Below are 15,669 nucleotides of genomic sequence, written 5' to 3'. Positions count from 1 at the left end.
GTTGGTGGGAGTGAGCAGCATCCTCCTTATTTTACATTTATTCTAATGTTAAATAAATAAATAATAACATTAATAGAAATTTAAAAGCCATAATAAAGTGATACTAATAGTATCATTAGAATTATTAACTACACAGTTTGTAGCCAATAGACAATGACACATTTATATTGCAGTAAAATGACAAATAAATAATGGATTGGTTGGTGGGAGTGAGCAGCATCCTCCTTATTTTACATTTATTTTTACCTTTCCTTAAGTATAAAATTAATAGAATTTCCAAATCCATAGTAGAGGTAATGATATTAATTATATTAATGATATTACTAAAATTATTGGAATGGTTTGTGTTGGAAGGAGACTTTAAGGGGCATCTCATCCTTTGGGCAGGGACACTTTCCCCTACTCCAGGCTTCTCCAAGCCGCGTCCAGCCGCACTTTGGACACTTCCAGCGATGAGGAATGAAAGTGAATAAAATTCTTTCCCTTTCCTACCTCCTACAACTCCCAGCATGCCTCACTCTCCCCCCACGCACCGGCGTCGCCCCCGCGGGGGCTGCCGGGATTTGTAGTTTGGCGGCGGGGCGGGGGCGGCGGCCGGGACGCTCCGCCCGGGTGGGAAGGAGGGCGGGCGCGGGGGACACGGGCACGGAGGTACCGCGGGCGGGCGGCCCTGGCAGACAAACCCTCCCGGGCCGAGCCGCGGCTCCTCAGCAGGAATCCAGCGGAGGAGGAGGAGGAGGAGAGCTCGGCGCAGGCATCGGCGGGCCCGGGGCGCGGCGGAGGGGCCGCCCGGGAGCTGAGGGCGCTGAGGGAACGGAGCTGAGGGAACGGAGCCCCGGGCTCGGCGCTGCCCGCCCGGCCGAGCATGCACTGAGAGAGGAGAGCGGCCCCCGGGCTCGCTGCATGGTGCTGTGGGGAGACACGGTCGCGATAATAAATGATAGAGGATACAATGACTTTGCTGTCTCTGCTGGGTCGGATCATGCGTTACTTCTTGCTCAGACCGGAGACCTTGTTCCTGCTGTGCATCAGCCTGGCCCTGTGGAGTTATTTCTTCCACACGGATGAGGTGAAAACCATCGTGAAGTCCAGCAGGGACGCGGTGAAGATGGTGAAGGGCAAGGTGGCCGAGATCATGCAGAATGACAGGCTCGGGGGTTTGGACGTGCTGGACGCGGAGTTCTCCAAGACCTGGGAGTTCAAGAGCCACAACGTGGCCGTTTATTCCATCCAAGGCCGCAGGGACCACATGGAGGACAGGTTCGAGGTGATCACCGACCTGGTGAACAAGACTCACCCCTCCATCTTCGGGATATTTGATGGGCACGGAGGAGAGGCAAGTGCTCACCTGGAAATTTATATATATATATATATGTACATATATATAATGCAATAACACCCCCAAATAAAAGGGGTGCGGGAGGGAGGATGGTCCAGGGCAAGGCGTGGATTGTGTGGTTTGTGTGGTTGGTTCATTGTGGGGAGGGGGGATTTCCTCGCTTTTTTTTGGATGTATCCATAAAAAGGGCTGTGTAATCCCTCCCTTCCCTTTAGCACATTTATAAACGTGCCCGTAGCCCCTTTGCCCTTGGCGGTAGTAAAGGTTTCATTGAAGCACAAGCTGTTGGAGGTGGCCCTGACGTGAGTGGAATAACGATGGATGAGCACAAACTCCCCGGAGTCATCTTTTGTTCCAGCCCAGTGTGCTGGGATGTGGTTTTGGCAGCGGGCTGGTTTCTCCTCTGCCCAGGACACACCACGGGCTGAGGTTATCCAGGAGGGGTGCTGAAAGATGCTAAAGTGTCTCTATGTGTGTATAAAATCAGTAATTCCCTCTCCACCGAGCCCTGAGCATCGTGTTTTGGGGGTTGTGTGGAGTTTAAATGTCATTACAACCGCGCTGTCCCTTCTCTAGTGGAAAAGCAGCAAAACTGGATTTTTTTTTTTTTTTTTTTTTTTTTTTTTTTTTTTTTTTTTTTTTTTTTTTTTTGGTGGTGTTTTCTTTTTTGGGGGGCAGGTTGATTTCTCCTCCAGGATATTCCCTGGATTGCGGTGACAGATGTTGGAGCTGCTGTTTGCTCTCTCTGCCTTTGGGATGTGGCACAAAAGGCACCGCGTTTCATAACTGTGGCAGAGGACGAGAAATTTGTCCTTGTGTGGTAAAATCGGCTCCAGCAGAGCCTTTCCTTCCTCACTTTTCTCTCTGGGAGAGAACCCGCTGGAGAGAAATGTTGGGAATTTGGTGTGTGAGAAGCAGAAGCCTGGGTGTCCCCTCCAGCTGCTCCTCCCAGATCCAAGGGTCAAAATTCTTCCTAGAAAAGCTCTGGCAGTGCCCAGACGTTCAGAGGGCACAGGGACATTCATGCCCTGCTAAACCTGGAAAGACTCCCTGGAAAATCCAGGCCTTGAGCTCAGGGTGGGGAAACCACTGCCAAGGTTGGGAAGGGACTTGTGCTCTACTCTCAGTGTCAGCTCTTCTCCCACTTTAAATTAACACAAACTCTTTGGATATTGAGAATTGTCGGCTCCGTAAATAAATGCTGCTGGTGGCTGAGCCCTGTTTTGGGGTTTTAAATCTGGTTTTAGGTGGGGCACAGCTGTGCCAGCTCCTCCTGGTGTTCTCAGACCTCTTCACTGTCCCTGGGTATTCGAGGAACACGAGTGGAGATGCTGATGATGTTCCCAAAGTGGTGGTTCTCAGATTTTCCTGGAGGAACAGGAGGGACATTCATGCCCTGCTAAACCTGGAAAGACTCCCTGGAAAATCCAGGCCATGAGCTCAGGGTGGGGAAACCACTGCCAAGGTTGGGAAGAGACCTGAGCTCTACTCAGTGTCAGCTCTTCTCCCCCTTTAAATTAACACAAACTCTTTGGATATTGAGAATTGTCGGCTCCATAAATAAATCCTGCTGGTGGCTGAGCCGTGTTTTGGGGTTTTAAATCTGGTTTTAGGTGGGGCACAGCTGTGCCAGCTCCTCCTGGTGTTCTCAGGCTGGTTTGCTGTTCCTGGGCATTCAAGGAACACGAGGGGAGATGTTGATGATGTTCCCAAAGTGGTGGTTCCCAGATTTTCCTGGAGGAACAGGAGCTTTGAGCAGCTTGTTGGGGACATCTGGCTCTTTTGTGGGCTGGGGGCTCTGCCTTTGTGTGAACTGAGTTTCCTTGTGGGAATCGAGCAACCCAAACAGCTGGGAAAAGTGTCTTGAGAGATGTTTTTAAACAGAATATTCCGTGTTTGTGGGATCCCCAGTGTGAAAGGAGGATCTGATTTCTTTCATTAATTTTGTAGCTCGCCCTGCACGGGTCTGCAAGGTGAGGGGTATTAAATAACCCCCCAGGCAGCACAGGGAATGTTGGCATTTATCTGATGTGCCCCACAGATATTGCCCTGCTTTGTTGTGCATCCTGAAATTCCATCCCTGGGGTGGATTAATGTCATTGGCCTTTTGTGTTTCTGCCTCCCCAGAACTCGCTCTGATGGCAAAATACAGGGAGGTTTTTCATTTGGAAAGGTTCAGCAGAGCTCTGCACAAATCTTTCTAAATTTAGGGGTTTTATAAATGTATCCGTCTGGCATCTCTTATTCGTAATGGAATCTCAAAGTGTTCTTCGTGGCCTTTACTCCTACAAAAATAAGTTGAGGACCTAATTAGTTTCAAGTTTTAAAAACTGTTCAGAAGAACATGAACTGGGTGCTGTGCATGCAGCAAAAAAAAGAACTAATGAAGAACAGGTTTTATTTTAAGCAGGTGTTGTAATTTTGAGTAGAAAATAAGAGAGAAGAAATTAAAATTTACACTCTTAATTAGTCCCTAGAACATAATTCTACATTTTAAGTCTCTGTTTGAATGAGGGTTTTGTATGTCTTAATTTATTTTAATATTTTTTAAAACATAAAATAATCAGTGAAACACATTAGATACTCACGTAGCAAAGCCTTTGTGAAGGTTCAATTTTCCATATGGACTCCCAGTAAATTTATGTGTATTTAAAGACTAAAGAACAGCTGATCCCTGGGGTTACGTGTGAAACAAACTGTTCTATATGGGGGGAAAAAAAAAATTTGTTTTTTTCCAAAGAGCCAATAGCAGAAATGAGATGGCAGATTAATTATTTCCAGCTCTATGCAAGGGAACCTGTCTCCATCAATTACTTCCTGCCACATCCCATTGAAGTGGAAGGATGGAGGAACATGATTCAAGCAGCTTCAATTACTGTGCGCTGCTAATTTATGAAGATCCCTGAGTTCTGCTTTCATTTTGCATAAATTCGACTTTTCTCTTATGTAATTTCCTCTTCCAGCTTCTAGTTTTATCCTGGATGGGTTGGCAGCCATTGCTTTGGGTGTTGTGGGTGGCTTGAGGAGAAAGGAATAAGCAAAAATAATTATTATTAATGTTCTGGTTTGCTGTAGGAACTTCTGAGAGAGGCAAGAATATTTCAGAGAGGAGATTGGATATGGGGTGTGTAGTGGAATTTTTTATTAAAAGTTAGTTTTTTGGAGATAGAATAGTAATGCTAATGGTAATTATGATGATAATAATAATAATAATAATAATAATGCAGAGCAGGTGGAGGTCAAAGAAATAGATTTAGAGAGAATAAAGAAAAGTTGCTGCCTGTTGTCTCACTGAATGACTTTGGCCAAAGGATTGTCCTTCAAGGTGATTTAACTTATAAAAGAAATAATTATCTGTGCTTTTTCTTTCTTAAAGAATAGTTTGAGTGGGGTTTGTTTTTTTTTCTTGCCCTTTTCCCTTTATTTCTGAACTTTGGAGCTGTCCAGGCTGGAAGATGGAGCCGTGTGAAACTCCACAAAATGACCAAATAACAAATGATGAGCTGGGAAGCTGAGCAGAGGAAAGGCTGCCTGCTTAATGAGGATGATTTTCCCATTTTAACTACCATTTACTCTCAAATATTTAAGGTTTAAGCACGCACTTTAATGAGATCTCAGCGTTAGACAAGGGCAAAGTAGCTCAGCTCCCATCTGCAGTTTTATAGTTATGGCTCTGCTGTAAATCATTGGGGTTTTTTTATTTTTTCCTAACCCTGTGGGGTGAAGGTTTTAAAAATAATTACGGTAATAGATAGTACCTTCCCCTGCCTGGGCTTGTTTGCAGTCATAAAAGGATGTGGGGAATTAAAGCTCAGTAACTGTCTCATAAAAAATGTCTCTTTTTATTTCCCTCCACCTCCTGAGCGGGGACGTGGCAAGACTTGTCCCTCATGATGTGTAGTTGTGGCTAAGAGGGGTTTTTTTTTGCATATAATTGAGTTCTGGAGCTGCTGAGCCAATGTTTTAGGATGTAAAATACACCTTTTTATTTTTTTTATTTTTTATTCCAAGTGTAAGGGAGTTGGAATGGGGAAGGAGGGAACGGGGTGGAAGTGGCTGATGCTCAGTGGAGCTCAGGACCTTGAAATCAGCAGCAGAAGTCTCTGGTTACTGATTAACTAAGAAAAACCCAAAAAAATCAAAGGGAAAGGTCAGAAGATAAAGTGGAAAGCGCTGAGGAGCCTGGAGTGAGCTCTGGGCTGAGGTGAGGTCTGGAGGAGAGGGCACTGTGCCAGCTGTGTTTAAATAAACCTGCTGTGCCTTCAAATCCACCTCTCTGATCCTGACAGCAGAAAACTGGCAATTTTACAATTTGAATTCATTTTTTTTTATTTTTTTAATCTGCTGATTGTAATTCCTGCCCCCATCCCTGTGATACTGAACTACTTAAACAATCTCAGCAATGAAGATTTATCTCTCAGCCTTTTGGGTCAAGGCCGTTCAGGATTGCTGGCTTGGGATTTTCTAAAAGGTAGGAATAAATCAAACAGCAGCTTTGGAGTTTCTCTGGATGTTACAGCCCACTTGGAAGGTGAAGTCTCTGAGGGTTTTAAACCAGAAACCGCTGGCACAGTTTTCCTTTTATAGTAACTTCCTTTGGTTTCTAATCTAGAATCCCCTGCGACGTGCCCAAAAGTTTCGGTAAATATTTACATAGGTGAGGTCATGGTGATAGGCAACTCCCAAATCTGCTTTTGAATTCCCCTCCAGTGGCCTAAAATATGACTCAGAAATGATTTACAGGAACATTCCTGTCATTTTGTTCACTTTATCAAAGTTTTATTCTTGCATCTCATGCTCCAGGGTTGTGATTTTCACCCTTCACCACCGCGCTGATTCCATTTAGGGTTAAACTCCTAAATGGAGTTTTTACGCTCGTTTGCTGTACAAAAATTGATTAAAACGCTGTAAAAAAGCTGTAATTGGAAGGAGGAACTTTTAATTGCTGCCATTCGGGGCTGTATCATTGGCTGTAGGATGGAGGCTTGTTTTCAATTTTGATAAAAATCAAGAAGTCAATTAATTTTTAATGTGTTTTGCCAGCTTTGTTTTAATCGGTGTTTCCCTGTCTGGGCTCTCAGGCTGCCGACACATTGCCACTGGTTTAATAAAATCAATTTTGATGATGAGATGTTTGCAGATCGTGAAAGTCATTGAAGTTTTTTCCTTGTGAACTTTGAGGAGCTCCAGACTCCTCCACGGGAATCATGTTGGGAATTGCTGTGGATGGGGAGGAAAAAATCTCAAAGCAGTGAGATTTTCATCATTTCTGTCCCATAGCTCAGGAATTTGGATTTTTTTTTTTGTTTAATAGTGGGAGAGAAAGAAAAAAATTCATGTCCTCTGTGGTGTGGGTTAATCCAACCAGCAGATTGCTCTGCCTTGGAGCAGAGTGGGATTTCTCCTCCCTCCCTTTTTTGCTAGAAACCCAAATATTTACGGCGTAAATTGTGCCTTAAAACTGGGATTTGGCTTGTGGCAGTTTCACTTTTGAAACAATCTCTTGGCACACGGGTGTTGTGTGTTTGCTGCTGGCTGGTTTTTGCTGGTGGCTGCACTTTTCCTGCAGCAGTTTTTGGCACTGTGGGGATGTCCCATGCTCGTGGCAGGGTTCCCATGAGCTGGGTCTGGCACTTGTAAAGTTTTTTCTTTTTCTTCTTTTTCTTCCTTTTCTTCTTTTTCTTCTTTTTTTCTTCATCTTCTTTTTCTTTGTCTTTTTCTTTCTATTTCTTTGTCTTTTTCTTTGTCTTTTTCTTCTTTTCATCTTTTTCTTTGTCTTTTTCTTCGTCTTTTTCTTCTTCATCTTCTTCATCTTCTTCATCTTCTTTTTCTTCTTTTTCTTCTTTTTCTTCATCGTCTTCTTCTTCTTCTTCTCCTTCTTCTTCTTCTTCTTCTTCTTCTTCTTCTTCTTCTTCTTCTTCTTCCTCTTCTTCTTCTTCATCTTCTTCTTCCTCTTCATCTTCTTTGTCTTTGTCTTCTTGGGATTTTTTCAGCTCTGCCCCTCTTCATCTGGGGGTTTTGTGTTTTCCTCAGCACACAGGTATTGCCTGTGCTGAAGTGAAATTCCACTTTTCCTCAGCCCCAGGAGCTTTTTGATCTGCTCAGAAACGAGTGGGATCGTGCTGCAAGATCAGCCAAGTTTTGGGATCCATCCCTGGAAGTGTCCAAAGCCAGGCTGGACGAGGTTTGGAGCATCCTGGTCTAGTGGGAGGTGTCTCTACCCATGAGATAAGATGGATTTTTAGGTCCCTTCCACCCCAGACCATTCTAGGAAAGGCAATCAGAGGAACCTGGCACTAATTTTTGTTAAATCTCGAGGTTCAGGTCTTGCTCTTCCCTCAGAGCACAGCACAGAAACACCGACAGATCTGGGAAAAGGAACAAAATGCTCCTCCTGCTTTGAATCTCTGCCCTTGCAGGGAGACTTCCCAAACCTCATTTAAGGGCAGCAGCTGCTCTAATTATGCCCAGAAAGTCGCAACGCCTCTTGCTCCAATTATTCACTGCAATATTTGGTAAATTCTGGAAGTTTAAGTGAACTCACCATTCTCTGGGCCCTACAGCACCCCCTGCTCTGTGTCCTGCACAGAATCCTCATCCCTGCTGCTCCTGTGGCCACATATTTTATCTCTCATCCCACAAACCCTCAGGGAATGCTGTGCCCCAAGGAGCTGTGCCCTCCTGGGATGGATTATGTGCTTTAAAATAGAATTTAGAACTCCAGGTTGCCTTTGTTTGGTGCTCAGGTTCACCATCAGTGAGTCTGTCACCACATCCCAGCCCAGGAGTTTCTCCCGTGTAGGAGAAGGTCATCAACATTTAATGACTCTTTTTTCTTTATGAGCCTTGTAGGGTTTCACTTCACCCACAAGGTCATGAAACAGCAAAGGCAATAAACTGATAAGGCAATTCCAAAAGGAAGTTTTCATCCTGACAAAAATATCCGTGCTGGATCTCCAGGCTGTTGTAATTTGTGTGTAAAATCAGGAGTTGTAACAAGCTGCAGATTTTTTCCCCCCTTTTGGGCTGTTTTATGTGCTTTTATTCCTGTTTTTTAGTTGGTGTTTAACACTTCAGCTGGTGGTTTTATTAAAGCAGTTTAAAGCTCGTGCCAAAAGTAGGTTTCATTTGAAAGCAGCATGGCTTTGAAGAAAAAAATGCAAATTTCATTACAGTTTACGAGAGAAAAAAGGTTTGCAGGCGCCAGAATAGTGACAAATGCTCAGGGTAAGTAAGACTGGTGAGAATGGTAAATTTCAGTTTAAATAAACTGTTATTTATGCCATGAAATTGATGTTTATGTGACAAATACAGCTTGAACCAGATCAGGAAGGATCAAGGGAAATATTTTGGTCCCACTAAAAACCAAAAAGAACAGAAGGTTGTTGTTAAGAGCAGGCACTCAGGTCTGGAGTTGTTTGCATCAAATAATCAAATAATATCACATCAAATAATGTGGATGGAGGAGAAATCCACCTTTCTTTCTGCTCCTGTGGAAAAGCCATCCCAGAAAAGCAGCTGGTGGTGGATGGGATCTCGGGATCTGGGGGTTGTGTGAGGAGCAGAGGGGACACAGGGAAGGAGGGATGAGCAGAGGGGACAAAGGGAAGGAGGGATGAGCAGAGGGGACAAAGGGAAGGAAGGATGAGCAGAGGGGACAAGAGGGATGAGCAGAATGGACACAGGAAAGGAGGGATGAGCAGAGTGGACAAGAGAAAAGGATGAGCAGAGTGGACACAGGGGAAGGAGGGATGAGCAGAGGGGACATGAGGGATGAGCAGAGTGGACAAATGGAAGGAAGGATGAGCAGAGTGGACAAGAGAAAAGGATGAGCAGAATGGACACAGGAAAGGAGGGATGAGCAGAGTGGACACAGGGAAGGAAGGATGAACAGAGGGGACAAAGGGAAGGAGGGATGAGCAGAGTGGACAAGAGGAAAGGAGGGATGAGCAGAGGGGACACAGGAAAGGAGGGATGAGCAGAGTGGACAAGAGGAAGGAAGGATGAGCAGAGGGGACCAGGACAGGGAGGAAGGAGCATCATTCTTTGGCTCAGGCCCATCCCCAAGGCCTGGGGGCAGCGTGGCAGCACACAGGCCTGTCCTGCTGCTCCCACACACTGACTGTGATGCTGAACACGGCCTGCTCTCATCAGCTGTGCCCTTGTCTGCTCCCCAGCTGTGGGAGCAGCTGCCACCTCCAGCCACACAATCAAAGGATGTGCTCTCACTGCTGAGCCTCATCACAATTAACCACAGCTCCTCATGTGGGGAAACCTCAAAGCTCCCCTGGAGGAATGAGCATTTATTTGCATTTACTTTCAGTTATCCCTTGCAAATTTGCTCATTGTCATAAGTGTTGATAAAGCCTTTTTTTTTATTTTTTTTCCCCCCTCCAAATCCCCTTCAGGGGTAAACATTTGATTTTATTAAGTTCTGCTATAATAGCTGGAGCTGTCATACAGCACTGCTTTCAATCAATATGCTTTTTAATGTAATAAATCTCTTTACTTTTTCATTCTCTTCCCGATAGAAAACTGCTGGAGGGTGTGAAACATTTCTTCTGAGGGAAAGTGTGTGGCCCATAATACAGCTCTGCCACTTCTTTAAACTTGATTTTAAATGGGAATGTGATTTATTTCTGGGTAATGTGTGCATGGGCTGCATTTTCCCTGCACTGTGTGCTCCCTGCAAACAAACACTGAGCTATTGAAATATCTGATTGTGCTTGGCATGAAATAAAATCCCTGTCCAAGGCTGTGAGCTTCAGGAATGAAGTGTGGGAGCAGGAGGAAGGGGAGAAGGAAATATGTTTGTCTCTTTAGTGTTCTTGATGTTTATACCCCTGAGCTTTTCATCTGCTTTGCAGTGTGAATGGGCAGCCCCACTGTAAATATTAATGCAGGTGCTGCTTGATTTACAGAGAATTTGGGGTGACACTTCCTCATTTTTCCCAAATGTTTGATATAAAAAACACCCCTGAAGTTTGACTTGTTTTAAAAAGCCTCAGCACTGCAGTCCCAGGAGTGCTTTGGGACAAGTAGAATAACTTTTCCTAACCAATAGAGAAATTGGCAGGAAAACTATTAACCAATTAAAGCTGCACACAAAAGCCATTAACCAATTACAGTTGAACACAAAATCTGTAAAAACTGTATAAAATGAGTGGTGAAAACACAGAATTGGCTTTTCCTGCATGGAGATAACAGAGTCTCTGCTGACTTACTGCGATACCAGTTGCCCCACCATAAATATTAATGCAGGTGCTGCTGAATTCACAGAGAATTTGGGGTGACACTCCCTCATTTTTCCCAAATGTTTGATACAAAAAACACCCCTGAAGTTTGACTTGTTTTAAAAAGCCTCAGCACTGCAGTCCCAGGAGTGCTTTGGGACAAGGAGAATCCTTTTCCTAACCAATAGAGAAATAGGCAGGAAAGCCATTAACCAATTAAAGCTGCACACAAAGTTTGTCAAAACTGTATAAAATGAGTGAAAACACAGAATTGGCTTTTCCTGCATGGAGATCATGGAGTCTCTGCTGACTTATTGCAATACCAGTTGCAAAGGAGATCCCCAGGCAGCCCCACCATAAATATTAATACCAGGTGCTGCTTGTTTTACAGAGAATTTGGGGTGACACTCCCTCATTTTTCCCAAATGTTTGATGTCATAATATAAAAAAACACCCCTGAAGTTTGACTTGTTTTAAAAAGCCTCAGCACTGCAGTCCCAGGAGTGCTTTGGGACAAGTAGAATAACTTTTCCTAACCAATAGAGAAATAGGCAGGAAAGCCATTAACCAATTAAAGCTGCACACAAAAGCCATTAACCAATTAAAGCTGCACGCAAAGTCTGTCAAAACTGTATAAAATGAGTGGTGAAAATACAGAATTGGCTTTTCCTGCATGGAGATCATGGAGTCTCTGCTGGCTTATTGCAATACCAGTTGTCCCACCATAAATATTAATGCAGGTGCTGCTGAATTCACAGAGAATTTGGGGTGACACTCCCTCATTTTTCCCAAATGTTTGATATAAAAAACACCCCTGAAGTCTGACTTGTTTTAAAAACCCTCAGCACTGCAGTCCCAGGAGTGCTTTGGGGCAAGTAGAATAACTTTTCCTAACCAATAGAGAAATAGGCAAGAAAACTATTAACCAATTAAAGCTGCACACAAAAGCCATTAACCAATTAAAGCTGCACACTATAAAAACTGTATAAAATGAATAGTGAAAATACAGAATTGGCTTTTCCTGCATGGAGATCATGGAGTCTCTGCTGACTTATTGCAATACCAGTTGCCCCACCATAAATATTAATGCAGGTGCTGCTGAATTCACAGAGAATTTGGGGTGACACTCCCTCATTTTTCCCAAATGTTTGATGTCATAATATAAAAAAAACACCCCTGAAGTTTGACTTGTTTTAAAAAGCCTCAGGACTGCAGTCCCAGGAGTTCTCTGGGAAGTGATGACAGAATTCTCAGCAGATGAACGTGGCATGAAAGATTTGTGCTCCTTGGCAATTAGGAAATTGTTGCTGAGGTTAATTTGGGATATTATTTTTAACTTTGAGGGCAGGAGCAATCTCCTGCCTCCGGGATGGAATTATTTCAATCAGTGCTTTAAATAACCACTTTCTGTGATGGTTTAAATTGGCAAACGTTTAAATCATCAACCTGAATTCTTTTTTAGCTGTTACGTTATTATTGCTTCACTTTATTTTTATTTTGCATTGAGGCAGAGTGGTATTTACTACCAATTTTAGTTGTGTTTTTTTTTTCTTTTTTGTGGATATCATTGCTGTAAATAAAAGCAGGATGAAAAGCTGAATAAGAAGCCAAATAATGTGATGAGATCAGGAAGCTTCTCCTCAGACTCCAGAATTAGAGACAGACAAGAATTGGAGGTAATTCTGCTCAAGGTAACCACATCTTCAAAGAGAATGATGGCAAAATAGTCAATTATTTTTATAAAACACACTTTTTTTTCCAGTTTTAGGAGAAATTCTTGGTAAGAGCTGGTTACCACTTCAATAAGTATTTTTCTTCAGCATTCAGAGGCAAATGTGTGCTGCTTACATCCATTATTTTAATTAATTATCATATTAAGGTGATAAAATATATTCTCAAGCTTCGAGAAATAAATTTTGTTACGAGTTTTACTTTAAAACAATTTATTTTCTTTTAAAAAAAAGCAACTTCTTTGCCCTTTTTGTGTTGCGTCACAGCTGCAGGCAGTAGTCAGGCTGAAACTCTGCTTGTGATGAGTAGTAAAAACACTCCCAAATAAATTTAGGGCCTCTCTTGGGATATATTGGAGCACTCCAGGCTTTTGAAGCTGCCTGAGCTGGGAGTTTGTGGATTCTGAAGTGGCCCTGTAAACATTCAGTGGAGAGAGCTGCACTCCAAACAGCCTCAGATGAGCCAAAGAAAAGAGTTTCCAGCTGCAAATTGGAAATGAGTCGTGTCAAGTGCAGCTTTTAAAAGCTTTTTTGGCATCCTGGTGTCCATTTTATGAAGGAGAAAGCTGACGGGGAGGGAAGGTGCTGTGGGTGAATAATGGGAGAGGCTGTAACCTCAAACCTATTAGAGAAAGGAGATATTTTTACTGGAATGTTTTGTTGTTGAGTTGCCCAGCACCTCCAATTGACAGGAGAGCTAAATACAATTCCAGTGGCAAACACCATTCAATTGAGATTTTTCTCTCTCTTTTTTTTTTTTTTTTTAATACACAAATTGAAAACTTTGTGGGTTTTTTTTTTTTTCTGTCACAGTGGCTTTCAACTGACCTCGCTGTGCCTGTGATTGAGAGTGTCTCCAAAGTGGGTCACAAAAACATATTATAGCTCTGTGAGCAGGTGTTTCCAGCTCATTTTACAGGCTCCAATTTCTGCTCGTGTCTCTTTGCTGCTCTCACACAACTGAAAATAGAAATTTGTAGCCCCTGTCTTGTTTTCTCCCAGGTGCAACTGCTCTTTTATTTATTTTTTGTTTTTGTTTTTGTCAAACACCCCCTGTGTGCCTTCTGTTATTTAATGTGACACCAGCATCTTCCTGCTGGGCTCTGCAGGCACCAGATTTTTTATTTAATGTGATTATTAAGAAATTAATGACACCTAAGATGTGACAGCACCAATTCCTATTCCAGATCGTGGATCTGGGTGGGGTGTTTTTTTCACACCAAAATGATTTCCTGAGAAACCCTGATTTGAACCTTGAGCTGTCAATCATGTTTTAGGTGCATTTTGGTTCGAAACAGAATTTTTTTGGTTCAGAGGTGATTTCAGGACACCCAGAAGTGAATTTACCCCAGAAATTCCAGGAGAACATCATCCCTGTGCTCACCTGAACCTCAGGAAAAGAACTTGGTGTTCCCTCTCCTTTGCCAGCAGGAACCTTTCCACTCAGCAAGATGTGAAAATTCAGTATAATTTGCCCTCTCTGGAGCAGCACAAAGGAAAATCTGCAAGAAATGAAAGTGTTGCCTCCAGCTGAAGGGGCTGCAGGTGCTGCAGGGTGAATTCCTGGGGCTGAACTCTTTTCTTCTCTCTCATTTTCTGCTGTTGAGATTTTAAAAAACGTGCCCTGGAAAAAGTAAAAAAAATCTCCTGGAAGCTTTTGATCCAAGAGCTCAACTCCTCAGAGAACGGGGATCTAGGCATGGCCAAGTGTGCTCTGATTTAAATAAGGAAAAAAAAATATAAAGTTAAATTAGGGAACATAACAGGGTTTATTCTTCTGATGAAAACACCCCAGAAGATCAAGTTAAGTGGTTTTTTTTTTTTGTTTCCACTTTCAAAGTTACCTTAATAAAACATTTAAGGCCTTCTGATCTGGCTTAAATTAAAGTTATTGCAAGAAAACCTCTCTGAGCCGTGAGGGGCGTTTCAAGGTGACCAGGGACGAGTTGGGAACAATAAAAAGAAATTAAATTAATTACATTTCTGCCTGTGTTTTATCCTGCCTCTGTAAAGCCACATGAGGAGAGGGAATCAAATGAAGAAAAGCTGAACAGGATTTTATTATTGCCTAAAGCTCAGAAAACTCCACACCACAGGAAAAAAAAAACCTTACAGGGATTATTTTTTGTGCAGCAAAAATTGGTGACATGTTAGGGGGGAAAAAAAATAATAATAATAATAAAAAATAAAATATGGAATTATCACTCTACACTTCAGCACCAGATACTTCACAGGGTTGACTTCACTCTTTGAGATGTGATGATTTTCACTATTTGAGGCCATTTGAACCTCTTGGGGTTATAAAACATTTTATTTTAATTAGATCTTATTTGCAGCAACTTGATAAGAACAGAGTTGTTGTGAATTCCAGAGGGAGCAAAGTCAGGCTGGATTGAAGTTCCAGGTGCATTCCTTGGAGAGCTGGAATTGGAGATTTCTTATCCCTGCCTTCATTTTCAGAATTTATGGAATTGTGGGACAGCACAAAAAGAGCTTGATTTCTTCATTTGTTAAAAAAAAAATAAATTGAAAGGTCTCAGCAATCCAAAGGGAGGTTTGAGGGAAAGTTTAGAAAACAACAGTGAAACATATAAAGTCTTTCCATTATACAGAAAACCAAAAGCAATTTGTTTGTTAATTGAATTTTGGTGAAGATAAAAATATCTGGGTTAAATTCTGCTCTCTGTGTGAGAGATTTTAGTGCTAATTACTCATTCTGTGGCTATTGGGTTTCCTTATTTTATAGGCAGTTTTTTTAAAATCCTTGTGTCTCAAAAATCAAATTCTAAATGGGATTTAACAATCTGGATTTCAGTGGTGTTGAAGCATGAAGAGGGAAGTTTGCAGAGCCCTATCTTTGGATTTTATCAGAGTTAGTAATGCATTTTTCTGGACAAGGACTTTGCACAGAAATTCATTTTTGTGAATCAAGCGTGAGGAGAAACATTTGTGGGTCACGGTGTGGATGTGAACAGCAGCAGCTCGGGCTCCAAAATTCTCCTCTTCTACTGTAAGAGCAGCTTGAAAAATCTATTTTTCACCCTGAGAATCTACTTAATAGAGGTTTATTTACAGCTGAGAGGGCTCATCTTTAAAGTCAAAAAAATTCTTAAATCTGGCTGGTTTATTTGGGCTCCAAAATTCTCTTGTTCTACTGTAAGACCAGCTTGAAAATCTATTTAATAGAGGTTTATTAAGAGCTGAAAGAACTCATCTTTAAAATAAAAAAAAGTTCTTACCTCTGGATTGTTTCAGAAATAACCTGAACCACCTGGGCTAGTGCAGGGTGGGAACCAGATGATCTTTAAGATCCTTCCTAAGCCAAACTGTTGTAGGATCAGTGATTTTTAAATTTATTTATTGTTTT

The 15,669-nt window shown here is 42.4% G+C and overlaps 2 protein-coding genes across 2 annotated transcripts in view; one reads left to right on the top strand and one right to left on the bottom strand.

Annotated features, from left to right (window-relative positions):
- The first annotated feature begins 637 nt into the window (after window positions 1-637).
- The window catches only part of PPM1L (protein phosphatase, Mg2+/Mn2+ dependent 1L), a 73,463-nt gene continuing 58,431 nt past the window's right edge, over window positions 638-15,669 (top strand). Inside the window, exon 1 of the mRNA XM_083868726.1 lies at window positions 638-1,336. Within this exon, the coding sequence (XP_083724852.1) occupies window positions 938-1,336 (399 nt within the window). The 5' untranslated portion in view covers window positions 638-937. The remainder of the gene's footprint in view (window positions 1,337-15,669) is intronic.
- Window positions 6,510-15,669, bottom strand: part of LOC310913093 (uncharacterized protein) — a gene marked incomplete at its 5' end in the record, with an annotated part of 54,698 nt that continues 45,538 nt past the window's right edge. The window contains one exon of the mRNA XM_083868225.1: window positions 6,510-7,342. Within this exon, the coding sequence (XP_083724351.1) occupies window positions 7,063-7,342 (280 nt within the window). The 3' untranslated portion in view covers window positions 6,510-7,062. The remainder of the gene's footprint in view (window positions 7,343-15,669) is intronic.

The sequence above is a fragment of the Zosterops lateralis genome (assembly GCF_965231275.1).
Source record: "Zosterops lateralis genome assembly, chromosome: 10".
In the NCBI taxonomy this organism is placed as follows: domain Eukaryota; kingdom Metazoa; phylum Chordata; class Aves; order Passeriformes; family Zosteropidae; genus Zosterops; species Zosterops lateralis.
This window is presented reverse-complemented; position numbering and strand designations above follow the sequence as displayed.